The sequence below is a fragment of the Protobothrops mucrosquamatus genome, unplaced genomic scaffold (assembly GCF_001527695.2).
Source record: "Protobothrops mucrosquamatus isolate PMUCROS unplaced genomic scaffold, P.Mucros_1.0 scaffold5, whole genome shotgun sequence".
In the NCBI taxonomy this organism is placed as follows: Eukaryota; Metazoa; Chordata; class Lepidosauria; order Squamata; family Viperidae; genus Protobothrops; species Protobothrops mucrosquamatus.
This window is the reverse complement of record NW_015386392.1, coordinates 2,998,163-3,025,795: the sequence shown is the minus strand read 5'-3', so window position 1 is coordinate 3,025,795 and position 27,633 is coordinate 2,998,163. Positions and strand designations below refer to the sequence as shown.

The 27,633-nt window shown below is 45.0% G+C and overlaps 1 protein-coding gene across 1 annotated transcript in view; it reads right to left on the bottom strand.

The window, feature by feature from the left end:
• XYLB (xylulokinase) overlaps nucleotides 1–21,884 on the bottom strand; it is a 141,363-nt gene extending 119,479 nt beyond the window's left edge. Inside the window, exons 1-4 of the mRNA XM_015832537.1 lie at nucleotides 21,814–21,884; nucleotides 17,212–17,294; nucleotides 13,575–13,644; nucleotides 171–251 (exon numbers count right to left, since the gene is read on the bottom strand). Coding sequence (XP_015688023.1) covers nucleotides 171–251; nucleotides 13,575–13,644; nucleotides 17,212–17,294; nucleotides 21,814–21,867 — 288 coding nt within the window. The 5' untranslated portion in view covers nucleotides 21,868–21,884. The remainder of the gene's footprint in view (nucleotides 1–170; nucleotides 252–13,574; nucleotides 13,645–17,211; nucleotides 17,295–21,813) is intronic.
• Nucleotides 21,885–27,633: the final 5,749 nt, after the last annotated feature.

Here is a 27,633-nt window from a genome sequence, read left to right as displayed (position 1 = left end):
GGGGGGGGGGGGGGGGAGGGAGGGAGGGAGGGAGGGAAGGAAGGAAGGAAGGAAGGAAGGAAGGAAGGAAGGAAGGAAGGAAGTTGATAGGAAGGAGGGAGGATTTAAACTGAAACATATAGAGCCCAAAGCATCTGTTTTCCATCATCACCCCCCTCCTTTTAACCAACCTGTCCAGCTCCAGACAAAGCTTTTACAGCGGAAAAATTAAACCCTGCAGATTTCATCTTTTCCAAAATCAGATCCAGGGCCTAAAAAAAAGGAGGGGGGGGGAATTGCAGAGTAATTTCAGTATTCTTGGAAATTTGGAAATCTCACATGGCTCAGGAATAAACAGAAAAGAGGTGCCAGGTGCATCCGTGCTTTTAGCATAAAATCAATATGGTGGTCACAAGCCTGCCACTGAAACCCTGCCCCTTTTCCACATGCATATCCCACATAAGAGCCTGGATGGGGCATGGCAGTCATGCAAACGCCTGGATGACACCTCTGTTCTACGAGTTGTACCGGTTGCCAGTTGACTTCTGAGGACACTTCAAGATCACCATCAATAATGCCTTTCATGGTTCAGAACCAGGTTGTCTATACCAGCGCTTTTCAACCAGTGGTACGGGTACCACCTGTGGTACATTGGCACCTGGCAGGTGGTACGCGACCATCCTAGAAAAGTGGTAGTGGGGGAGGGGAATGAGCTGAACCGGTGGCAGCACCGCACAAGCCTGAGCGAGAGATGGCTGGAGCTGCAGGGCTGTCAGGGCTCAACGGAAGCGCCAGGATCAGCGCCAGGCTCCAGCTGGAACTCGGTGCTGATCCTGGCACTTCTGTTGAGCCCAGAAGAAGCGCCAATCAGCTGGAATGTTGCAGCATCTCCAGGGTCTTGTGATTTACATTCAGATGCTTGGCAACTGATTCATATTTATGACAGTCACAGTGTCCCAGGGTCATGTGAAGTGACCAAAACCTGCTGCAATCACCCAGCAGACGGGGGGAATAAAAACCAAACATCCCCCACCCCTGCTGCCAATCCTCAACAGAAATGCTCACAACAATGAAAACCTCGGACAGGAGGAAGAGCGCCGCCAGGTGGATAGGCAGGTGTCTTGCTCGGCTGTGGCTTGGGGGGGAGCACTTTTTTCAGTGCCATTGTAACTTTGAACAGTCACTAAGCGAACTGTTGTAAGTCGAGGATTACCTGTACTTTATCAGTTTTTTCCTTTTGGGGGGGGGGTCATCAAGTTTTTGACACCTTGCTAGGCGACTGGTGGTACTCGGATGTTGCCATATTCTAAAAGTGGTACAGTGGGTGAAAAGGTTGAAAAGCCCTGGTCTATGAAACCGTATCTCTTCCCTTTTTTGCCTCTTCATGCTATTAGCTCTAGCAGAGCAGGTATCCTCCAGGTCCCATCACTGCAGTCACCTTATCATCTGGGACCTTGGAGATATGGAGTGATGGTGACGTCCTTTCTGGGAGATAGCATCCACCCCCAAAGACTATCACCTTGCTTTCCTTTCCTTTCCTCTCCTCTCCTCTCCCCTACCCTACCCTTTTTTTTCTTTTTTTTCCTTTCCTTCCCTTCCCTTCCTTCCAAACTTGGCCACTTTAAGACTTGCTGCTTTCAAATGCCAAAATTCCCCATTCTCCCATTCTTAGACTTGAAGTCCACGAGTCTTAAAGTTGCCAAGGTTTGACATCCCAGGACTACACAGTCCCAAATTTAAGGTCAGGCCAAACAACACAGAAGTTCTACTAGCCCCAAGATAGGACACTTTGCAATCCACCCTGATATTGCAATATTGTTCTTAAGTGTTGTCTTCCCTAATACAGCAATACATCTTGGGGGTTTTCTTATTCTTGGACACATTTTGTCTCCTTGCTCTATTGGCTCAAATAGTGCCTAATCACTTGGCCTAAAACAGCTTGTAACCTTAACAAATAAACACTGAAATAAATCAGCCAGAGCTGGGGAGAGAGAGAAGGAACTTTATCCTCAAAGAGCCCCACGATCCTTCTATCTAGTCCAGGGCTTTTCAACCTTTTCACCCATTTCACCACTTTTAGGATATGGCAACATCCGAGTACCACCAGTCGCCTAGCAAGGTGTCAAAAACTTGATGACCCCCCCCAAAAAGGAAAAAAGTGATAAAGTACAGGTAGTCCTCGACTTACAACAGTTCGCTTAGTGACTGTTCGAAGTTACAATGGCCCTGAAAAAAGTGCCCCCCAAGCCACAGCTGAGCAAGACACCTGCCTGCCTGCCCGGCGGCGCTCTTCCTCCTGTCCGAGGTTTTCATTGTTGTGAGCATTTCTGTTGGGGATTGGCAGCGGTGGGGGGTGTTTGGTTTTTATTCCCCCCGTCTGCTGGGTGGTTGCAGCAGGTTTTGGTTACTTCACATGACCCTGGGACACTGTGACCATCATAAATATGAATCAGTTGCCAAGCATCTGAATGTAAATCACAAGACCCTGGAGATGCTGCAACATTCCAGCTCATCGGCACTTCTTCTGAATTCAGCAGAAGGGCCAGGATCAGTGCTGCTTTCCAGCTGGAGCCTGGCGCTGATCCTGGTGCTTCCACTGAGCCCTGACAGCCCTACAGCTCCAGCCATCTCTCGCTCAGGCTTGTGCGGTGCTGCCCCTGGTTCAGCTCATTCCCCTCCCCCACTTTTCTGGGATGGTCGCGTACCACCTGCCAGGTGCCAATGTACCACAGGTGGTACCCATACCACTGGTTGAAAAGCCCTGATCTAGGTCAGTGGTGGCAAATCTATAGCACGCGTGCCAGAGGTGGCACTCAGAGTCCTCTCTGTGGACACGTGCACCATCGTCCCAGCCTCGCCTCCCCCCATGGACCCCCTCCTCACTAGCAGCCCCCTGGAGAGTCACCACCAGGTGCAGCCCACGCTGAGCAGCACAACCAAGGACATGGCAGCCGGGCAGCGGGGACAAGACTCTGCCCTCACGCCCTGTCACATGCAGATAATGCTGTGGGGTGTGGGCAGAGGCCATGGCTACCATCACGCTGTGGCGGGCCGTGGAGGTGGTGGGTGGCCCTGCGGGCAGGCGGGGGCAGAGGACAGAGCGGGAGGACGGGGCGGTTTTGGGGCACTCGGTCTCTAAAAGGTTCACCATGACTGATTTAGGTTGTTCCATGCTGGCTCAGGAATTCTGGGAGTTGAAGTCCACAAGTCATAAAAGAGTCAAGGTTGCCTATCCCTGTTCTAAGCCAGGGCTTTTCAACCTTTTCACCCACTGTACCACTTTTAGAATATGGCAGTATCCGAGTACCACCAGTCGCCTAGCAAGGTCTCAAAAACTTGATGACCCCCCCCAAAAAAGGAAAAAACTGATAAAGTACAGGTAATCCTTGACTTACAACAGTTCGCTTAGCGACTGTTCGAAGTTACAATGGCACTGAAAAAAGTGTCCCCCAAGGCACAGTCGAGCAAGATGCCTGCCTGCCCGCCCAGGGGCGCTCTTCCTCCTGTCCGAGGTTTTCATTGTTGTGAGCATTTCTGTTGAGGATTGGCAGCGGGGGTGGGGGGGTGTTTGTTTTTTTGTTCCCTCTGCCTGCTGGGTGGTTGCAGCAGGTTTTGGTCACTTCACATGACCCTGGGACATTGTGACCGCCATAAATATGAATCAGTTGCCAAGAATCTGAATGTAAATCACAAGACCCTGGAGTGGCTGCAACATTCCAGCTGATTGGCGCTTCTTCTGGGCTCAGCAGAAGCCCCAGGATCAGTGCTGCTTTCCAGCTGGAGCCTGGCGCTGATCCTGGAGCTTCCACTGAGCCCTGACAGCCCCGAAGAAGTGCTGATCCTGGTGCTTCCGCTGAGCCCTGACAGCCCTGCAGCTCCAGGCTTGTGCGGTGCTGCCACTGGTTCAGTTCATTCCCCTCCCCCGCTACCACTTTTCTAGGATGGTCGCGTACCACCTGCCAGGTGCCAATGTACCACAGGTGGCACCCGTACCACTGGTTGAAAAGCCCTGTTCTAAGCTAATCTCCTCAGTCGGCCATATTGTTTCACCCACAAGGGAGAAGAGAAGAGCTTTGCAGCGTGATCCAACCCATTTGCTCTTCTCTTTCTATAAATACAAGTAATCCTTGATTTCCGACCACAATCAAGCCCAAAATTTATGTTGTTAAATGAGACATTTATTAAGTGAATGTTGCCCCAATTTATGGCCTTTCTTGTCTCAGTTGTTAAGTGAGTCACTGCAGTTGTTAAGTGAGTAACATGGTTAAGTGAACCTGGATTCCCCATTGACTTTGCTTGCCAGAAGGTCACATAACCCCAGGATAGAGCAACCGTCATAAATATGAGTCAGTTGTCAAGCATCTGAATCTTGATCACGTGACCACAGGGATGCCGCAATGGCCATAAGTGTGAAAAACAGTCATAAGTCACTTTTTTCAGTGCCGTTGTAACTTCGAGTGGTCACTAAGTGAGCTGTTGTAAGTTGAGGACTACCTGCATGAGGACCAGCTCCAATCCCTCCTTTTCCTTCCCCAGCCTTTGCTCACCTGAAAGCAGAACCAGTTTTCTGGATTTGGCTGAGCGAACAGGATGCCAAACAAATGCAGCAAAATGGCAAAGCTGTGGCTAAATGCCCAGGTAAAACCCATTCCCACAGCCACACAATCTTTGAAAGACAAGCACTTGCAGAGAAAAGTAACCATGATAACCATCTGCGCCCTCCAGCAGTACAGATTTATAAAGGCCTGTGGCCAGAATTGAACCATCTGCTGGACAACGTGGAGTGCAGCCAACATCAAATCAGCGAGATGCATCTGCACCAGTGGAGCCCGTGAAAGCAAGGGGTGAACGTAAATAATAATAATAATAATAATAATAATAATAATAATAATAATAATAATAATAATAATAATAATAATAATAATAATAATAATAATAATAATAAAGTTGGAGGGGAGGAACCTCCAGTAGATCAGGTTGGGGGACGAGTCCGTCCTTTGGGATATGGTAAAGCCTGTTTACCGACAGGTCAAAGAAGAATTTTTGAAGGTCACAACCTCGTAAGTGGTGAAGACCTCCGTCCAACAAGGTGACCAATTAACAAGATTGACAGTCCTTCAAAGAGGAATCAAGATCCAACGAAGAGAGGAACGTTAATTTCCATCCGTTGCTTCTTGTCCTGCCTTCAGGCACTTTGGAGAATAGCTTGACTCCCTCTTCTTTGGGGCAGCCCCTGAGATATTGGGAGGCTGCTATCATGTCCCCCCTCGTCCTTCTCTTCTTTAAACTAGACATACCCAATTCCAGCAACCTTTCCTTATATATTTTAGCCTCCAGTCCCCTAATCATCTTTGTTGCTCTTCTCTGTACTCTTTCTAGAGTCTCAACATCTTTTTTTACAAAACTGGATGCAGTATTCCAAGTGTGACCTTACCAAGGCATTATAAAATGGTATTAATTACTTCACATGATCTTGATTATATCCCTCTGTTAATGCAGCCTAGCACTGTGTTGGCTTTTTTGGCAGCTGCAGCACACTGCTGGCTCATATTTAAATGATTGTCCACTAGGACTCCGAGATCCCTCTCACAGTTACTACTATTGAGCAAGGTACCTCCTATACCAAGGCTTTTCAACCAGTGGTACGGGTACCACCTGTGGTACATTGGCACCTGGCAGGTGGTACGCGACCATCCTAGAAAAGTGGTAGCGGGGGAGAGGAATGAGCTGAACCAGTGGCAGCACCACACAAGCCTGAGCGAGAGATGGCTGGAGCTGCAGGACTGTCAGGGCTCAGCGGAAGCACCAGGATCAGCACCAGTCTCCAGCTGGAGCTCGGCGCTGATCCTGGTGCTTCTGCTGAGCCCTGAAGAAGCGCCGATCAGCTGGAATGTTGCAGCTTCTCCAGGGTCTTGTGATTTACATTCAGATGCTTGGCAACTGATTCATATTTATGACGGTCACAGTGTCCCAGGATCATGTGAAGTGATCAAAATCTGCTGCAACCACCCAGCAGACGGGGGGAATAAAAACCAAACACCCCCCCACCCCCGCTGCCAATCCTCGACAGAAATGCTCACAACAATGAAAACCTCGGACAGGAGGAAGAGCACCGCCGGGGGGGAAGGCAGATGTCTTGCCCCGCTGTGCCTTGGGGGGCACTTTTTTCAGTGCCATTGTAACTTTGAACAGTTATTAAGCGAACTGTTGTAAGTCGACTACCTGTACTTCATTACTTTTTTCCTTTTTTTTATGGGTCATCAAGTTTTTGACATCTTGCTAGGTGACTGGTGGTACTCAGATAGTGCCATATCATAAAAGTGGTACAATGGGTGAAAAGGTTGAAAAGCCCTGTCCTATACTATACCTGTGTATTTGGTTTTTCTTGCCTAAATATAGAACCTTACTTTTTTCACCACTGAATTTCATTTTGTTAGATATTTATTTGGGGGGGGGAGAAAGGGGGTAGAGAAAGGTACATCCGAAAATGTTCCTCCACCCCTTCCTTTTGTTTCTTCCCCCTTGCATTGTACAAACGCTCACCGCAGTTATCAGTTGTGAGTTTTGCCTTTATTTGAAATACCTTTATTTCAAAGAAAGGGGATAGAAAGCTATTTTAACTTACAAAGGGGACCCAAACTCGGTTCAGGAAATACAGGTAGTCCTCGATTTACAACGGTTCATTTACTAACCGAAGTTGCAACGGCACTGAAAAAAGTGACTTATGATCGTTTTTCACACTTATGACCCTTGCAGCATCCCCAGGGTCCCGTGATTTATATTCGGATGCTTGATAACTGTTTCGTATTTATGGCGGCTGCAGTGTCCCGGGGTTATGTGACCTTCTGGCAAGCAAAGTGAATGGGGAAGCCGGTTTCACTTAACAGCTGTGTTATTAATTTAACAACTGCAGTGATTCGCTTAACAAATGTGGCAAGAAAAGTGGTAAAATGGAGCAAAACTCACTTCACAAATTTCTCACTCAGCAACATGCTGGGTTTGTTTGTGGCCGTACGTTGAGGACTACCTGTACAGATGGTCCTCATTTAATGACCACTTGTTCAGCGACAGTTCAAACTTATCACGGTGCAGAGCACAGCACTGCCACAGTCATGTGTTTGGGTGCAAGGCAACCAGTTTGTACTTTACAACAGTTTGCACTCTAGAGTTGTAGAGTCCCACAGTCATTTAATCAACATCTGCAACTATGCCTGCTGGCTTCCCACAAACAAAGTCAATGGGGAATCTGGCAGAGATGGCTGCACATTATTCTAGCTAGTCCCCACTCCTTCTGTTACGAGTACAGATTAGGCGAGACCTGGCTTAAAAACAGTAACTGTGAGAGGGAGCTTGGAGTCCTAGTGGACAATCCCTTAAACCTGAGCCAACAATGTGCGGCAGCAGTCAAAAAAGCTAACACAATTCTTGGTTGTATAAACAGAGGCATAGAAGCAAAATCACGTGAAGTATTAGTACCGCTTGATAAAGCCTTAGTAAGGCCACACCTGGAATCCTGCATCCAGTTTCGATCACCACATTACAAAACCGATGTTGGGACTTTGGAAAAAGTGCAAAGAAGAGCAATTAAGATGCTTAAAGGCCTGGAGACTAAAACTTATGAAAAATGGTTGTAGGATTTGGGAATGTCCAGTCTAGAGAAAAGAAGGACTAGAGGGGACCTGATGGCAGTCTTCCAGCATTTGAGAGGCTGCCACAAAGAAAAGAGGGTCAATTTATTTTCCAAAGTACCAGAAGGCCAGACAAGAAACAATGGATGGAAACTAATCAAGGAGAGAAGCAACCTGGAATTAAGGAGAAACTTCCTAACAGTGAGGACAATTAACCAGTGGAACAGCTTGCCTCAAGAAGTTGTGGGTGCTTCATCACTGGAGGGTTTTTAAGAAAAGGCTGGACAGTCACTTCTCTAAAATGGTATAGGATCTCCTGCTTAAGCAGGGGTTTGGACTAGAAGATCTCAAAGGTCTCTTCCAGCTCTATTCTGATTCTGTTGGCCTCCCTGTCCTCATACTACATTGTACCAGCATCCTCCTCAACTTGCTATACTGGGCCCCCCAAAGCCTCCGCTGCCCCCCAAGCATCCCCAGCTCCTTACCTTGGGACTCCCAATGTAGGTTTTCTTTGACTTACGACCACAATTGAGCCCAACATTTCTCTTGCTAAGCAAGACAGTTGTTAAGTGAATTTTGCCCCACTTAGTACATTTCTTGCCACAGTTGTTAAGTGAATCAGTGCAGCTATTAAGTCAGTAACATGGTTGTTAAGTGAATCTGGCTTCCTCATTTGACTTTAATAATAATAATAATAATAATAATAATAATAATAATAATAATAATAATAATAATAAAGTTGGAAGGGACCTTGGAGGTCATCAGGTCCAACCCCCTGCTGTCCAATCTCTTCTTTAAAACTTCCAGTGTTGGAGCATTCACTGCTTCTGGAGGCAGGTTGTTCCACTGGTTAATTGTTCTCACTGTCAGAAAATTCCTCCTTAGTTCTAGGTTGCTTCTCTCCTTGGTTAGTTTCCACCCGTTGCTTCTTGTCCTGCCCTCAGGCGCTTTGGAGAATAGCTTGACTCCCTCTTCTTTGTGGCAGCCCCTGAGATACTGGAATACTGCTATCATGTCCCTCCTCGTCCTTCTCTTCTTTAAACTAGACATTTGTTTGCCAGAAGGTCACAAAAGTTGATCACATAACCCCTGGACACTGCGACCATCATAAATATGAGTCAGTTGCCAAGCGTCCAAATTTTAATCCCCTGACCAGGGGGTGCTGCAATAGTTAAAAAACCAGGGTCCCATAATCCAGACAAAATGGAAACCAGAATGGTTTAACTTCCATTTAAAAAAAAAAGTGTTTATGATTAAAACTTGGAAAAGACCAATAAAGTTTTAATAAGAATTAAATGGGGAAGAGGGTGTAATTATGTGAAAACTGCATTTCATCCAGGGCAAAATGTTGACATCATTTCTGAATGATCACATCTGCTAGGTTAAATAATGGTATAAAAATGCAACTATTTAAAGAAGTAGGGAAAAACTGCATCACCAAAGGAAATCTCAAGAACACGGAGAGATAGTAAACAAACAAATTATAGATTGTCTGGCAAACATAATAGTGCCTTGCATAGCCCAATTTTAATAATGCTGAACGAAGTAGCTGAATCATCTAATGACACAGATAGTGCAAAAACAGCCAATTACTGAAATCTATGGCAGCTCTTATTAAGAAGAAAAATGCCATTCCTCTAGACACACCATCCACAGGGGGGGAAATATCTGCCTTCCTGTGAGTTGCTTCCTGCCAATTGCTAAGAAAAAGAAGCTTACAAGGAAAATTCCCATGGCAAGGAGGGGCCATCTCTGCATTCGGGGGGGGGGGGAGAATATCTCAATGCATGGACTTCCCTTCTATTGGCAACAGTCTCTGGCCCAGGCCTATTAAACTATTCACTCACCAAGTACAGGGGTAGGCAACCTTGGCTCTTTTATGACTCGTGGACTTCAACTCCCAGAATTCCTAAGCCAGCATGGCTCAGCATGGAAGCCTCTCCCTTTCCCCTCAGCATGGCTGGCTCAGGAATTCTGGGAGTTGAAGTCCACGAGTCACAAAAGAGCCAAGGTGGCCTACCTCTGGCCTAGGCCGCTTTATGACTCGTGGACTTCAACTCCCAGAATTCCTGAGCCAGCATGGCTCAGCTTGGAAACTCTCCTTTTCCCCTCAGCATGGCTGGCTCAGGAATTCTGGGAGTTGAAGTCCATGAATCATAAAAGAGCCAAGGTTGACTACCCCTGCACCAGGACAAACACAAATCCATGTGTTTGTCCAGATCTTCTGGCTAAGGTAGATCCCAAAAGGCAGGAAAACCAGAAGCTTCCGTTCACGAAGGGATGAGCTATCGTGTTTACACAGAAGTCTTACTAGCGGTATCTCTAGTGCAGGAAGAAAAATGCAGGTAGTCCTCGACTTACAACTGAGACTAAAAGTTCTGTTGCTAAGTGAGATGGTTGTTAAGTGAGTTTGGCCCCATTTTACGACCTTTCTTGACACAGATGTTAAGTGAATCACTGCAGTTGTTAAGTTAGTAACACGGTTGTTAAGTGAACCAGGCTTCTATCATTGATTTTGCTTGTCAGAAGGTAAAAAAAGATGATCACACGACTCCGGGACACTGCAACCGTCATAAATAGGAATCAGTTGTCAAGGGTCTGAATTTTGATCATGTGACCACAGGGATGCTGCAAAGGTTGTAAGTGTGAAATCCCTTTTTTCGGTGCCATAGTAACTTCAAATGGTCACTAAATGAACTTTGAGTTGAGGACTATCTGTACTATAGTATCCCACACCTAGCGAGGTTTACCCATGTCTGGATGAAGACATCAAAACAACTGATCATGTGTTATTGCTGGGACACTGTGTCAAAACAGCTGATCATGTGTCTTTTTTACAACAGCTGATGCTCCAACTCAACAACTAAGTCACTTGCTAAGTGTTTAGGTCAGGGGTAGGCAACCTTGGCCCTTTTATGACTCGTGGACTTCAACTCCCAGAATTCCTGAGCCAGCATGGCTCAGCTTGGAAACCTCTTCCTTTCCCCTCAGCGTGGCTGGCTCAGGAATTCTGGGAGTTGAAGTCCACAAGTCATAAAAGAGCCAAGGCTGCCTACCCTTGGTTTAAGTCAAACTGAAGAGGAAATAGAATCTTTTCTATTACTGGTAATAACTTACAACCAAAGCCCAAAATTTTCATTGCTAAATAAGACAGTTGTTAATTGAGTTGTGCCCGATTTTTGGTCACGGTTGTCAAGAGAATCATTGCAGTTGTTAAGCAAATCTGGCTTTCCGCAGACTTTGCTTCTCGGAAGCTGACTCAGAGGGTCACAACTGGTGATCACATGACCCCAGGAGAGTCATGTGATCGGTCACAAATACGTGCCAAATGTCAAGCACCCAAGTTTTGATCACCTGACCATGAGAGTGCTGCAATGCTCACGTGAAAACTGGTTGTAAGCCATTTTTTTCCACTTCTGTTGTAACTTCAAATGATCATTAAATGAATGGATGTTAAGTCGAAAATTATCCGCATCAGATCAGTTCACTTAAACCAGGGCTTTTCAACCTTTTCACCCACTGTACCACTTTTAGAATATGGCAACATCCGAGTACCACCAGTCGCCTAGCAAGGTGTCAAAAACTTGATAACCCCCCCAAAAAGGAAAAAAGTGATAAAGTACAGGTAGTCCTCGACTTACAACAGTTCACATAGTGACTGTTCAAAGTTACAATGGCCCTGAAAAAAGTGCCCCCCAAGCCACAGCGGAGCAAGACACCTGCCTGCCCACCCAGCCGCGCTCTTCCTCCTGTCCGAGGTTTTCATTGTTGTGAGCATTTCTGTTGGGGATTGGCAGCGGGGGTGGGGTGGGGGGGTGTTTGGTTTTTATTCCCCCCCGTCTGCTGGGTGGTTGCAGCAGGTTTTGGTCACTTCACATGACCCTGGGACACTGTGACCGTCATAAATATGAATCAGTTGCCAAGCATCTGAATGTAAATCACAAGACCCTGGAGATGCTGCAACATTCCAGCTCATCGGCGCTTCTTCTGGACTCAGCAGAAGCACCAGGATCAATGCTGCTTTCCAGCTGGAGCCTGGCGCTGATCCTGGTGCTTCCACTGAGCCCTGACAGCCCCGAAGAAGCACTGATCCTGCTCTTCCGTTGAGCCCTGACAGCCCTGCAGCTCCAGCCATCTCTCGCTCAGGCTTGTGCGGTGCTGCCACCGGTTCAGCTCATTCCCCTCCCCCACTTTTCTGGGATGTTCGCGTACCACCTGCCAGGTGCCAATGTACCACAGGTGGTACCCGTACCACTGGTTGAAAAGCCCTGACTTAAACCTCCAAGAAAATAGCTGAATTCTGTTCTATGGTGAGATATTAAAACCACAACAATGTAAAGTTACAATAGCATACAGACAAAAATGTATTGCTTGGATCAGATAAAATGTTGGTTTAAAATGAAATATGTTATGCCCCAAAGAAGGAATATTCCTTGTTAAAGAGCTACTGTTGCCTGATCCTGTTCCAGCTGCGTCAGTATCTCACTTCAGAATCCCAATTTATATAATTTGTCATTTATTTTTAGGTTTCTAGAGGAATTAATATTCATCAAACAGGATGAATAAGTCCTTGACTTATAACCTCATGCTTAGCAACCATTCAAAGTTTCAACTTGCTCGAAAAATGTAGCATATGACCAAGTTTCACACTTATAACCCTTGCAGCGTCCGCACAGTCTCGTGATCACCGTTTGCGACTTTCCCAGTGGGCTTCTCTCCTGCGAAATCAATGGGGAAGCTGACAGAGAAAGTCAAATTCATGGTCATGCCTCACTTAATATCCAGTGATTCTCTTAACGACCACAGCAAAAGAGTTGTAAAATCGAGTACGGTCATGTGATACTTCACTTAATGATTACACACAATTTAATAATAAATTTGCCTGGTTCCTACTGTGGTTCAGGACTATCTATAACAGTGATGGCGAACCTTTTAGAGACCGAGTGCCTAAACCACAATCCAAAACCCACTTATTTATTGCAAAATGCCAGGGCCGCATCAGCATTGTGGTGCCCTCAGGGGGGTGGGCGTGGGCGTGGCCCACTGGGTGGGCGTGGCTGCAGTGGTCACAGCAGACTGAGTGGGCATGGGTGGAGTGGGCATGGCCACCTTGATGTTGCTCGTGGGGGGGACGCCTGTGGGGGCTGGGCAGGATTGGGGGAGATCCAGGAGGTCTCTGGTGGGTGGGGCAGTGGGCAGGAGGCTTGTCCTGCAGGGTGAGACAGGGGATAGAACAGGGGTGCCATTGCTGCGGGGCAAGGCGAAGCAGGGGGGGCTGCTGCCTGACACCATTAGCCCCCACACACAGAGGCCAGCGAGCGCATGGTCTACCACCTTTACTCAAACTTGCTAGCCAGCTGCTTCACCTCCTTTGTGCTGGGTGGGGCTGCCGCTCCGGGCACCAGCGGTGGCCTAATGGACCTGCGCGCGGTGGCGGCAGGTATACCCCCAGAGAAGGCTCTGAATGCCGCCTCTGGCACGCGTGCCATATGTTCGCCAACACTGATCTATAAGATGTATCAGAACGATTCAGACTGAAAGTGGGCCTTTAGCCAATATCTGAATATAATATCCATGCCTTCATTTCTACTTTTACAAATCCTGTCTCCAAACATAAAAGCAGGGCTAGGCATACAGTCTTTCTAATTTCTTTCTAATCTTTCTAATTTCTCATGGTTGACACCTGGGTTAAACTGTATTCCATAGGAGCAATGCCAGCCTCTTGGCTTCAAAGGAGCAGAAACATATTTGGCTCCTTTAGAGAAAAGAGGAAAAAATCCAGATTGAAAATCCAGAGTTTCATGGGTTTCCCAAATAAAAAGAAATAGCTACATACCACAGTGGTTTTTCTCTTCCTTGCCAGCAAAATAAGAGTCTGATAGATTTTTATTGCACAAATCTAAAGCAAATCCACAAAATGACATACACAAAAAGCATTGGCAATATGAACAAAAGATTAGTTCTTACCTTGATCCACATTAACACAGGAGAAGAGAATGATAATCTATCATCATGTATGTAAACACCACCTTGAGTGCTGTAGGAAATAAGAATATTAAAAACAAGTAGCATTACAGTAACCTGTTTTTCTGCTCTGGGTGCTGGTAGTAAATTATTGGGTATACCATGGACAGCCAGAGCAAGGAACAGTGAAATGCTAGATTGTATAAAACCAGTCCCTTCAGTAGAAGCCAAAATCACAAAACTACACCTGATTTACTTTGCCCATGTCATGATGCAAATTCATTGGAGAAGTCAATGATGCTAGGAATGGTTAATGGAACAAGAAGAAAAGGCAGGCAAAGAACTTGCTGGTTTGATACCCTGAAAGCTGATACAAAGATGAATATCCAGCAACTGGCAGCAGCTGTGCTTGACATCATCATCATCATCATCATCATCATCATCATAAAAGTTTTAAGGGACCTTGGAGGTCATCAAGTCCAACCCCCTGCTCAGGCAGGTAACCCTATAGCATTTCCGACAAATGGCTGTCCAGTCTTTTCTTAAAAACTTCCAGTGTTGGATCATTTACCACTTCTGGAGGCAAGTGGTTCCACTGGTTAATTGTTCTAACTGTCAGGAAGTTTCTCCTTAGTTCTAAGTTGCTTCTCTCCTTAATTAGTTTCCATCCATTGCTTCTTGTCCTGCCTGCCTTGTCCTGCCTTCAGGAGCTTTGGAAAATAGCTTGACATATGCAGCATTTGCCTATAAAGTCATCAAGAGTCAGATACAACTGAACGATTAAAACAACAACAAAAGAGAGATGAAAAACTTAGGGGTTTTTTTTCACCTGCTCCTAGCACAGGAAGGTGCTGAGAACTGAGAAGGACAAAATATTTTACTTAAACAGAGAAGGGTTGTTCCCAAGTACTGTGTGTTATTTCCAATGGACAACGGAAATGAGTTGTTGATGTTCTTCTTAGCACTGTACTTCTTGGATGTAAGGACCACTTATTCTGTGCTCACTTAGTTCTTACGGTGTAGCTATCAATCAATAATGTGATGATGGTTTTGTCTGGCTTTATCAGAGAGTCTGGCAAAAGGGACAAGAGAACTTGGCTGGCCTAAGACTGCCCAGCTGGCTTCTAGGCTTAAGGGAGGACTAGAACTTAGATCTTTCTGGCCATTGACCAAGAGAAAGTTACTGGCTCAGAGATACTCAGCTGGCTTTCATGAATTAGACAGGACTAGAACCTTTAAGGCAGTGGTGGCCAACCTATGGCATGCGTGCCAGAGGCGGCACTCAGAGCCCTCTCTGTGGGCATACAGGCCATGCCCTGGAGATGGCAACTGTCCCTCTTCAACCAGCCGCCCACTAACTCACCATGGTCCCACATGGCCGGATGCATCCCAGCACCCATGCACTCGCTGGCCTCTGTGTGCGGGGGCCGATGGTGTCAGGCAGCAGCCGCCCCGGCCCCTGCCTCACCTTGCCCTGTGACAATGGCACCCCCGCCCTGCCTCACCTTGCATCGCCTCACCTCACCCCGCAGGACGAGCCTCCTGCCCACCGCCCCACCTGTCAGAGACCCCCTGGATCTCCCCCAACCCTGTCTGGCCCCCAGAGGCATCCCTCCCCACGAGCAACATCGAGGTGATCATGCCCACCTTGGCCACTCTCACCCAATCTGCCATGACCACCACAGCCACGCCCACCCAGTGGGCCATGCCCACCTGGCACCCGGCAATAAAGAAGTGGGTTTTGGGTTGCAGTTTGGGCACTCGGTCTCTAAAAGGTTCACCATCACTGCTTTAAGGTATGGATTCAGGTTATGTGGGAAACTGTGTCGCCCATGCCGCCTGCACCATCGGTTAAGGAATTCCAGCTTGGGGGGGGTTCAGAAAAAGAGACTTTTCTGCCATGGTTCCTGGTCTCTGGAACATAGCCCCCCCACCCCCACCCAGGTGAGATATTCCCCTTCTGAAAGGGCACGATTCTGTCCAGGTTCTGCCAACTGGCCTGCAGTCTAGATAGGAGCGTTGACATTCTGGATGTAGTGAACGGATTGAAATAAGGCCTCACTTCCCTGCCTAAATGCCTCTTGCTCCCTTCCTTGTCATCTTTGTTAATTTTAAGTCAGTTTTAACATTTTATTATTTTAATGCCTTATCTTGTGGCTTTTATTTGGTGGCAAGCCATCCAGAGTCACCTCTTGGTGAGAAGGGTGGCATATAAATTTAATAAGCAAATAAATAAACCATTATACCACGCTGACTGCATCATGGGAGATTTTTAAGAAGAGACTGGACAGCCATTTGTCGGGAATCGTATAGGATTGGACTAGAAGACCTCCAAGGTCCGTTCCAGCTCTGATCATTCTTAGTGAGAAGAAGTAACTGGATCGAAGTCACCCAGCGGGCTCCCACGCCTAAGGAAAAACTAGAAACTGGGTCTCCTGTTTTTGTTCCAGCACATTCACAATTACACAATGCTGTATAGATGGGCAGAATAAAAAAAGAGTAATGCTGGGTCTTGAGCAATAGAGAACCATAATTATGGAAAAGGAGAGAGAATGATGAGAAAGGTATATCTAATCTGGAAGTATATCCCCTAAATAGTTTCTCTCTTTAAGAAGTAAGACTACAACATTCAAATAACAGAACAGAAGGGACCTTGGACCAGTAGATCAGGTTGGGGGACGAGTCCGTCCTTTGGGATATGGTAAAGTCTGTTTACCGACAGGTCAGAGAAGAATTTTTGAAGGTCACAACCTCGTAAGTGGCGAAGACCTCCGTCCAACAAGGTGACCAATTAACAAGATTGACAGTCCTTCAAAGAGGAATCAAGATCCAACGAAGAGAGAAACCAATCATTCCACCCGTTGCTTCTTGTCCGGCCTTCAGGCGCTTTGGAGAATAGGTTGAAACCCCCCCCCCCATTCTTTGTGGCAGCCCCCTTAGATATTGGAAAACTGCTCTAAATATGAAGTGCATATTTAGGAAAAGGCAACATACAAATGTAGATACAATCCCAGAATTCCAGCCAGCTTAGTCCAATGTTTTTCAACTTTGGCATCTTTAAGTGATGTGGATTTCAACCCTCAAAATTCCCCAGCCAGCTTTCTGGATAATTTTTCTTACAGTTTCAGATAGTTGGTTTTTTTTAAAAAGGGAAGAAATATTATTCCAAGAAGCTGTAAAAATAATAGTTCTGGGAACTAGCATAATTCTCTAGCATGACCTGGGAGTTAGTCAGCAGAAAATCTGGTTAATTACCCCAGACAGATGTCCTCTTAAGTGCAATGTCATGCTGACCCAAGTTAAGGAAAACAACAAAGATTTGTTCCAGGGGTAGGTCATTCATCAAAACTGTTTATGTTTCAAAATAGCATCTAAATCCATAAACAAGGATGTGTGCCTAGGAAAACATTGTGTTCCTTCTCAAACCTGAATATGAGTTGCCAAGATTGAGAAACTTTTGAGCTCAATCTTCCAACTGGGAATTCTGGGAGTTGCAATCCTGACACATCTGGAAAATGCTTTTGCAGGCATTTTCCAGATGTGTCGGGATTGCAAGCCCCAGGATTTTCTTTATCCAGAGAAAACCAACCTAGTTTGTATCAGTTATGTTGGATCAAATGCAAAAGAAAGAAAAACGTACCCAAATTCTGGCAGATCTTTGTCAAAATTAATATTGTCCTCGTAGATGACTCTCAACTGTTCATCAACCGCAATTACTTTCAGCTGGAGAAAGAACAAGTTATTAATTCTGAATTCAGAAGAAGCCATCATTTCTACATGATCAGTCACGAGAAAGTGATACTTCACGCTGGCTTCCTCCCACAATCATAAAGCATGGATTGTTGATTAATGTCCTATTTCTCGGGTGCAAATTAGAGCCTCACCAAAAAGAGATTGAAATCCTCATGATTAGGTTGGAAAAATATTTCACCATTTCCTGTCAGTGTCCCTTTATTTCTGCATGATCAAGCTCTTCTTTTACTATTGCTTTTCACAAAACCCAAATTTTAAAACATTAACTTGTCGTAGACAGCTACCTATTTTTTCTTCTGCTCATGTCAAGAGAGGAATAGAAGATGGCAACCTTGGATACTGCTGTGATGGAGTTTTTTGTTTTTTGTTTAACAAAGTAATGTGAAAATAATTCAACACTTTATTTTACCTCTCCCTATTGTTGCATACAGGTGGTCCTCGATTGTCCTCAATTTACAACCACAATGGACTCTGGAATTTCAATTTTTGCAGTCATAAGTTGAAGCACATGACTGGACTCAATTTTATGGCTGTTTTTACAACAGTTCTAAAGTGAATCATTAAGGCCATAAAGCATATCACATGTTCTTTAAGCCAGGGGTCTTCAAACTTGGCCCTTTTATGACTTGTGGACTTCAACTCCCAGAATTCCTCAGTCAGGCATGCTGGCTGAGGAATTCTGAGAGTTGAAGTCCACAAGTCATAAAAAGGCCAAGTTTGAAGACCCCTGCTTTAAGCAAATCATAGGTGCAAAAACCTGGAGCCAAGAGAGATGCAAATTGATGCTAGATAAGAGTCAACGGACTTCAAGAGGGGGGGCTGGACTTAGGTCACTTTAAGGGGTGTGAGGATGTGTTTGACCCTGCCCTTGGGCTCAGCCTAGTCCAGGGGTAGGCAACCTTGGCTTTTTTATGACTTGTGGACTTCAACTCCCAGAATTCCTGAGCCAGCATGGCTCAGCTTGGAAACTCTCCCTTTCCCTTCAGCATGGCTGGCTCAGGAATTCTGGGAGTTGAAGTCCACTAGTCATAAAAGAGCCAAGGTTGCCTACCCCTGGAGTAGTCATCTTCTACATCACGTTGAGCAAATCCACTCTTCTGAATGAGCAATTTTTGCTGGAAATCATCCCTGCAGACACATGATTGCAATTCAGGCCTGTGGCAACTAGGTTGCATTTACAACAGGTTGCAGTACACTGTGTCCACCCATGTGGTCATGATTTGCAACCTTCTGACAAAAAACATTCATTGGGGAAGCTGGGTTTGCTTAACAATCATGTGATTTGCTTAAAAACTGCAGTGATTTGCTTTCCAACCATGGTAAATATCGTTGTAGAATTGGATCCAGTGATGACTCAATTTATAACTACACTGACGTATGATCAAAATTCCAGCTCCAATTGTCAAATAGTCGAGGACTACCTTAGTGAAATTGAGGCTACACAGAAGAAAATACTGTATTACCTCATGGAAAGTCTTCCACACAGTGATATTCACCTACCCACACATAAAAAAAAAAATCCACAAGGCCCAGAAGCCACAAGGCTGATAAAAAAAAAGCAATCGTATAATGAAGCAACTGGAGCCCCAACCTTGTTGATCAGGGGTCTTCAAACTTGGCCTTTTTATGACTTGTGGACTTCAACTCCCAGAATTCTTCAGTCAAGCACGCTAGCTGAGGAATTCTGGGAGTTGAAGTCCACAAGTCATAAAAGAGCCAAGTTTGAAGACCCGATTTAGATCTAACCTATTACTCCTAAGGTCTCCAGGTGTCACCTATCCATGTTTTAATCAGATCTAAACCTGCTTAGCTTTTTTCAAGATTGGTCCAAGAACTCATTCCACTTTCTATTAAAATTAAACTAGCTGCATGCAGTAAATATGGTCAGTTCCTAGCCATGAATTTAATATTTTCCCTTACTCTAAATTACAATTCTGGAGGGCTCCTGAGGCTACATATGGCTGAGCCTTCATGGTGTGAAACCGAGTTAGCTGCTTTGCAGAAGTATTTTTAATTTTTTGTGGCCTTTGCCATCTGGATATTCTCTTTAAATAAAATAATTGTAGATTCTTTTCACAAGATACACAGTCTTTAAAGCATAGGATACACAGAGAGGAGGTTTACATAACCTGCCCTTCGAAAAAGATCCAGAATGTATGTGCAAGAAGAATTTATAAAGTGTGACATGCACTTTCTGTCTAATTTTAGTTTGTTTTGGTCTAACGGATATTAAACTATTAAGAAATCTACAGCAGTTAACTGCATAGTTAACCTTTGGTTCCTCATCTGAGCATGTCACAGCTCAAGTGAGTTGAAGTTGGGTTTGCTTGTAAACTTCAAGAAGTCTTAAAATGGCTCACTTTTCAGAGTTTGCCTTACTAGAGGATGAAAATTATTTTAAAAGTATGAAGTTCATCCTTTCTGAACAAACAGAGAGTACTTTAAGATGCAGATATCAAGGCAAACAGCTCCATGTCTTAAGAAATTTTCCAGGCAGTGCTGGGATGCTCCTTTGGAATTCTTTTTCTCTTTGAGAAAAAAAAATCTCCAATCAATACAAGAAATACACATTTGCAGATATAGATAGTAGCAGAATGGGCAGCAACATCTTTTGGAATTTTGTAACCTATCAAAAATAACAGTGGAATCCTAGATTAGTGCTTTTCAAACATGGCAACTTTAAGATGTGAGAACTTCAACTTCCAGAATTCCCTAGCCAGCATGCTTGCTGGGGTATTCTGGGAGTTGAAGTCCTCACATCTTAAAGTTGCCAAGTTTAAATAATATTGCTGTATACTGGCCACCTAATGAGAAGGAAGGACTCCCTGGAGAAGAGCCTGATGCTGGGAAAGATGGAGGGCAAGAAAAGAAGGGGACGACAGAGAGTGAGGTGGCTGGATGGAGTCACTGAAGCAGGAGGCGTGAGTTTAAATGGACTCCAGAAGATGGTAGAGGACAGGAAGGCCTGGAGGAACGTTGTCCATGGGGTCGCGATGGGCCGGACACGACTTCGCAACTAACAACAAAATACATGAAAACTGAAGCAAAGGATTTTATCATAAACAGATTACTTGAATCCCACCTCTCAATAAAGTTGTAATCCTATGTACTGCAGGGGTGAAACTGGAGCAAAAATCCTAGCAAAAACACCTACAAACTTCCCTCCATTATATTTTGATTCTAAACCAAGTTCATCATATATGTCAATGACTAACTATTTGAGTTTTTAACTGAAGGACATGGAGAAAATCTTAAGATTCTCAGCTAAGTCTACCTGTCTGACAGAGCAGAAGCCTGGAATCGGGACCTCAGTGCACTGAACATGTGCAAAGAGTGCTTGGGGAAGAGAAGATCTAGACCAGGGGTAGGCAACCTTGGCTCTTTTATGACTATAAAAGAATTCTGGGAGTTGAAGTCCACGAGTCATAAAAGAGCCAAGGTTGTCTACCCCTTCTCTAGACTCTAGTCCAAACATATCAAACACAAGGCCCGGGGGCCGGATGCAACCCGCGAAGTGGTTTCATGTGGCCCGCGAAGCCATCCTGGAAACAGTGAGGGAACGGCCCCCGCTGCCTTGGCCCTGGCCCAGGCCGGCCAGGAGCCAATGTACAATTTTGTGGTGGCCATCTATGCAGAAACGCATTCAGTCTTAGCTCCACAAGGCTGTCTGGAAACAGCGAGGAAGCGGCCCCTGCCGCGTCGGCCCCGCCCCCTGGGTGCATGCTGGGGAGGTGTCAGCCTTTGTGAGGAATGCAGAAATGGACCATCGCCTGGAAGTGGACAGCAAATGGCCCTCGCCTACTTCACATATCCGGCTTGATGGGCTCTGCCCTGGTCCCACCCCTTTCTGCCAGAGACCCTCAAATCTGTCCCACTCCTGCCCAGGCCCCCACAGGCCACACCCATTCCATCCACGCCCACCCAGTAGGCCACACCCATCCCTCCCCAGGGCAACTGCAATGCTGATGCAGCCCTCAATGAAATTGAGTTTGACACCCCTGCTCTAGTCCAAGCTACCCAGGAACCCACCCCCACCCCATTGTGGAAGAACGAGCGGGAAAAATTATTTAATATTTATTATTCAATTAATAAATAAGGATAAAGATTATTTACTTAAAGATTTTTAAATTTTTATCTTTGCCTTTTAAATTTTATGTGCAATACTAGAGAGATCTTGCGTCTCATCGGGGGGAGCTTGGCTAAAAGTATATTTTCTACCAAAACCTAAAACGAATTCCAGTTTTATTCAGGCTTCTTTTTTAAACCAGCCTTCCCAAGTAAACACCGTCTGGGACGTCAGGCTGTAACTCCCATCCCATGTGCCGGGGATGATGGGATCTGCACTGCGAGGCGCAGTCTCCCTGCTCCGCGCGCGCTTGGCGCTGCTGGAGAGAAGGCGGCTGAGCCCCGTGGCTGCTACCGGAGCAACGGCTCTTTGCAGCCTGCCCAGCTGCTGCCGCCACCGACGCCTCCGCCTCCTGCTCGGTACCTGCTGGGTGCTGAAGTCCCACCCCAAGGAGCAGAGCCCAGGAGACGAGGCCATGACGACTCCGCTTCCTCTCTCGGCGAGCGCGGTGGGAGGCGCCGCGGGCGACGTGGAAGCAGCTCCGGACGACGACGCCTCCTTTGCAACGCCAAGCGTCGCGCTCCCTGCTGGCTGCCTTCTCCGGAGCAGTGGTGCAGGATCCGGATTGCCCAACCTTCGGCCGGCCCGCCCATACATCCGTCCGGAGTATGCAGGGCTTTCCACGTTCATTCCCCGGACTCTATGAGACCGGACCGATGCCCAAGCGTAAAAGGGAACTGGCGCGCACAGCCTGTCTGTGGAGGATCTATTTGGAGCGGTGCTAAAAGCAGAAGTTAAACAAAAAATGAAAATTAAATCTGTCTGTCTGTCTATCTATCATGACCGCCCATCTCACTCTAAATAGCTTTCAGGGGCACACAGTAGAACCAACAATTAAAACGTTATATACAGAGACCAAATGAAAAACAAAATTGCAAGAGAAAATGGATCAGAATGTTATTTAGTATTATTTACCAATGTCCTGACTTTAAAAACATTAGGCAGACATTTGGGATTGAAAAATTATTATTCTTCCTCTTTTTTTTCCTCTTCCTCCTGTCACACTTTCTCCTGATCAATGTTTTTTTAGAGAGCAACTACAGTACTGCTGGCAATAAAAAATAATTCCAACATACAATAACTTTGAAACACATTTTGTAATTATTTACAGCCAAAATAATATACCTTTGTTTTCCTTTTGTTGTATTTTTTTTCCATTTTTTAAATTTTATATGTGTGCTTTTCTTTTCTTTGGCAATGCATGTATTTTTATCTTTGTGTTTCTTTCCATTTCTCAAAAAATTAAAAAGATTTAAAAAACAAAGAAAAATGATTTCAAATGTCACCATAGAAATGCATGATACACAAAACAGTTAAAAAGGTGGATAATACTTGGACTTCAGTAAGGCATTTGATAAAGTAGATCACAACCTACTACTTGATAAGATAGAAAAATGTGGGGTAGAAAGCACCACCACCAGATGGATTCGTAGCTGGCTGACCGGCCGTACTCAGCATGTGGTCCTCAATGGAACCACATCTACATGGAGGGAAGTGTAGTGGGGTGCTCCAGGGCTCTGTTCTGGGCCCAGTGCTCTTCAATATCTATATCAACGATTTGGACGAGGGGATAGATGGGGAACTCATCAAATTTGCAGACGACACCAAGCTGGCAGGAATAGCCAACACTCCAGAAGACAAGCTTAAGATACAGGAGGATCTAGACAGACTTGAACACTGGGCGCTATCTAACAAAATGAAATTCAATGGTGAAAAAAGTAAGGTTCTACATTTAGGCAAGAAAAACCAAATGTACAGGTATAGTATAGGGCAGGGCTTTTTAACCAGTGGTACGGGTACCACCTGTGGTACATTGGCACCTGGCAGGTGGTACGCGACCATCCCAGAAAAGTAGTGGGGGAGGGGAATGAGCTGAACCGGTGGCAGCACCGCACAAGCCTGAGCGAGAGACGGCTGGAGCTGCAGGGCTGTCAGGGCTCAGCGGAAGCGCCAGGATCAGTGCCAGGCTCCAGCTGGAGCTCGGCGCTGATCCTGGTGCTTCTGCTGAGCCCTGAAGAAGCACCAATCAGCTGGAATGTTGCAGCATCTCCAGGGTCTTGTGATTTACATTCAGATGCTTGGCAACTGATTCATATTTATGACGGCCACAGTGTCCCAGGGTCATGTGAAGTGACCAAAACCTGCTGCAACCACCCAGCAGACAGGGGGAATAAAAACCAAACACCCCCCCACCCCACCCCTGTTGCCAATCCTCAACAGAAATGCTCACAACAATGAAAACTTCAGACAGGAGGAAGAGCGTCCCCGGGTGGGCAGACAGGTGTCTTGCTCGGCTGTGGCTTGGGGGCACTTTTTTCAGTGCCATTGTAACTTCGAACAGTCACTAAGCGAATTGTTGTAAGTCGAGGACTACCTGTACTTTATCACTTTTTTCCTTTTGGTCATCAAGTTTTTGACACCTTGCTAGGCGACTGGTGGTACTCGGATGTTGCCATATCCTAAAAGTGGTACAATGGGTGAAAAGGTTGAAAAGCCCTGGACTAGATGACCTCCAAGGTCCCTTCCAACTTTATTATTATTATTATTATTAAATCTCAAATGTATTTTTTCCAAAAAGGAACTGGACTTTCTTGGAGTTCTTTTTCTTTGAAAATATTTTGCTTCTCATCTAAGAAGCTTCTTCAGTTCTAACTGAAATATAATATATTTCCCCAAAGGAATAATGGAGGTCTTAAAAAGGCAGAAACCTCTCCCCCCCCAGTCAGAAACCCAGGCAGAGGTCAGCTTTGTAGAAATGCAAATTCAATAATCCTTTCAGAAAGGTTGTAGCCAGGAAGCTAGAAGCTGATGAGATTAGAAAGACAAAGACTCCTAAAATTTACATATCCCACCCAAACTCTAAAGACATGACCTTAACCCACCAATACCAAAAAGTAGATACTGAACCTCAGGTCAAAGTTCATGCCACAGGAACTCCAAAAACAAAAGCCCAAGAAGGTATAAAAAACCCACCACTCACAGCAACATGTGGTCAGCTGTTTCAGAGCATTATGTCTTGTGGTTCTGCTTTTCAATAAACTACACCTTTCTAAAGTAGTCTCCATTTTGTTTATTCCCGGCTTGGACTGGACCCTGATGGAGATTTTTCTTTCAACAACACCTTTGGGATAACCCCAAGCTGGATGATTGAGAATCTCCATAGACACTTGATTTTAAGGTTATGCCTGCTGGCAGGAAGGCATGTGGATTAAAAGGAGATCATGTCCTTTGGCCATATATCTTGTAAGCCTACATACACCAGCTTCTACACTTGTGTGCACACACACAGAAACATACACATAACCTTGAAATGGGACTGCTTGTGCTATATCCCACTTTTCTTCCAAGAGGTCAAGTGTGTATCTGTAGCACTTTTCTGAATTTCCCCCCAGTTGAAGCTCATGAAAAGGCTTGGGCTGAGTCAAAATGATGGCTTTGTTTCAGGCCCTTTATGGTGTTCCATACCAAACATCTAATTTGGCTTCATTTCACAGTTTAATTTAGTTTCGAAAGTCAATTTTGCTTTTGCTTCAATTAAAACAGTTGGGAATAATTATTCTACACCTACTTTTTTTTTTCATTCAGCAAAGTTGCTGAGCTTTTATGTTTGCATGTGTTTTTTACCATGTAGGCCAGTGGTGGGATTCAAATATGTGGACAACCGGTTGTCTCTGTGGATGTCACTTCCGGAAGTCCATTCTGGGCTTTGGCAACAAAAAATTAGCTACTGGTTCTGCCGAAGTGGTGCAAACCAGCTGAATCCAACTACTGATGTAGGCCTTCAACAAACTGGTGTCTCAGCCACCAAGATTTGATGATGAGAAAAGCTTGCTGGTTTGCAGTCTGGATGAAAATCCTGTCATGGAAGAGCCCAACAGTTTTTGTGTGAGGCTATCACAACAACCCTTTGCAGGAGAGCTCTTACACTTTAAGAGCTATAAAGAGGTCTATGGAGATTCTCCATCATCCAGGTCATGGTTGTCCCCAAGGTGCTTTTTGAAGAGGCACCTGGACTTTCATGTTTGCGGTCTCCTCCTAAGGATGTCACTGCTGTCCTTTCTTGAATTGTGAGGTTGGAGGGGGGTGTTTTGGCACTGGCGAGGGCTGCAGATACCTCCATCCTTAATTGTTCTACCTCTGGTTCTGCCAGTTTATTGTTCCTGGTGGCTGACTCTGTGGCTGGGAAAAGGTCTACAATTTGTAGTTCTGGTGTTACTGCAAAACAAGAAAGTCCAGTTGCCTCTTGAAAAAGCACCTTTGGGATGAGCTATAAGGAAAGTAGAAATTCAACAGGTCATGTTCTTTCACTGCAAAATCTCCACTCTTTAGGCCAGGGGTAGGCAACCTTGGCTCTTTTATGACTTGTGAACTTCAACTCCCAGAATTCCTGAGCCAGCATGGCTCAGCTTGGAAACTCTCCCTTTCCCCTCAGCATGGCTGGCTCAGGAATTCTGGGAGTTGAAGTCCACCAGTCATAAAAGAGCCAAGATTGCCTACTCCTGCTTTAGGCCCTGAACAATTAACTTTGTTATTCTCAGATGGGAAGAAAATAGCTTGGCAACATCTTTTATGTAATTTAGATAACAATATAGCTATTGCTGGCAATAAAATGACAGCAGACCAAAGGGATCTTCTATTATGCAAATGAGCCTTATCAAAGTCCTCTGGAACATCAGCAGTGACACTGATTAGAAACCATCCAATTTAAGCATTTTGTTTGCTTTGTTTTTTAATTAAGCTGCTAAGCCAGCTGTTTTGTATATCTTTGACTCAAACATTTCAAGAAACCTTATAAAAATGATCGTTTTTGGGCTTCCTTGCAGCACATTGTACAAATTCCTTTTATTTCCTTGGAAAGACCAGAAATTACTGCTGGAGAAGCGCATCATCCATTTCACACAGACAGTGTGCAAAATGTTCCAAGCTCTAATTGTGCCTTGCTGAACTTGCACTGTTCTAGAGTTGGGATGAATTAAAATCACCACCTCCAACCCGACATTGTTATCATAACATCTACCTGAAATAATAGGATACTGTAAAATAAACAATAAAATTGCCTAGGTCTGGGGTCCTGTGTGAAGGGTCCTATTTCCTGGTTATGTTAACATCTATGGATTGTCGTTCTTCTCGGCTGCTGTACATACTTCATTTTCTTTCTTATTGTGATTGTAATTTGGTTTTAATTTACTTTGTGATTGTTCATTGCTCAGAGTTGCTTGTTTGAAATATAAATTGATGCCACATAAATTGAACAAATATAATAATAATGATAATAATAATTTGAATGTTCAATTGACTGAGGTTCACATCTAATGAATAATAATAATAATAATAATAATAATAATAATAATAATAATAATAATAATAATAATAATAATAATAATAATATCATTTGCCTGCAAGCAAGAATTAATGGGACTGCAAAAAGTCATGGAAAATGAAGAAGCTAAAGTGCTCTAGGACTTTAGATTTAAAACAGATGGACCAACATAATACCCCAGATTTAACAATTGTTGATAAGACAAAAAAAAGTCTGGATAGTAGATATGACAATACCTGGAGACAGCAGGTCTCAAAATATAAAGATCTGCAAATAGAAGTAGAAGATATTTCCAAAGAAAGCAAAAATAGTACCAATAGTAATAGGCACTTTAAGTGCCACCCCAAAACATCTGAAGCACTATTTGAACACCATTGGCATTGACAAAATTATCATCAGTTAATTGCAAAAGGCAGTTTTGCTTGGAACAGCTCACATCCTGTGACAATACTTTTAATATTATTAATATCTGGGAAGGACTCGATAAGGTGACAAAAATGCCAGATCCAATCTAAACACCTGTGTGTCTGTGCAACCAACCATACTAATACAAAATAGAAATAAATAATTTTAAAAACCCATCTATGCAGTCACTGGGAGCTGAAATCAAATTGAGGGCATATAATCAATCACTTAAAGCAGGCATGTCCAAAGTCCGGCCCATGGGCCATTTGCGGCCCGCGGCCCGGTTTAATCCGGCCCTCGAACAGCCCTCCCTGCTCTATGTAAATGCGGCCCTCCCATGGCCCTCCGGCAAGTCCCATGAGAGAGAGAGACACACACAGAGACAGAGGCACTTGCACTTGCACTTCTGTCTCTCTCTCTCTCTCTCTCTCATGGGACTTGCCCCCTTGCAGGGCTCC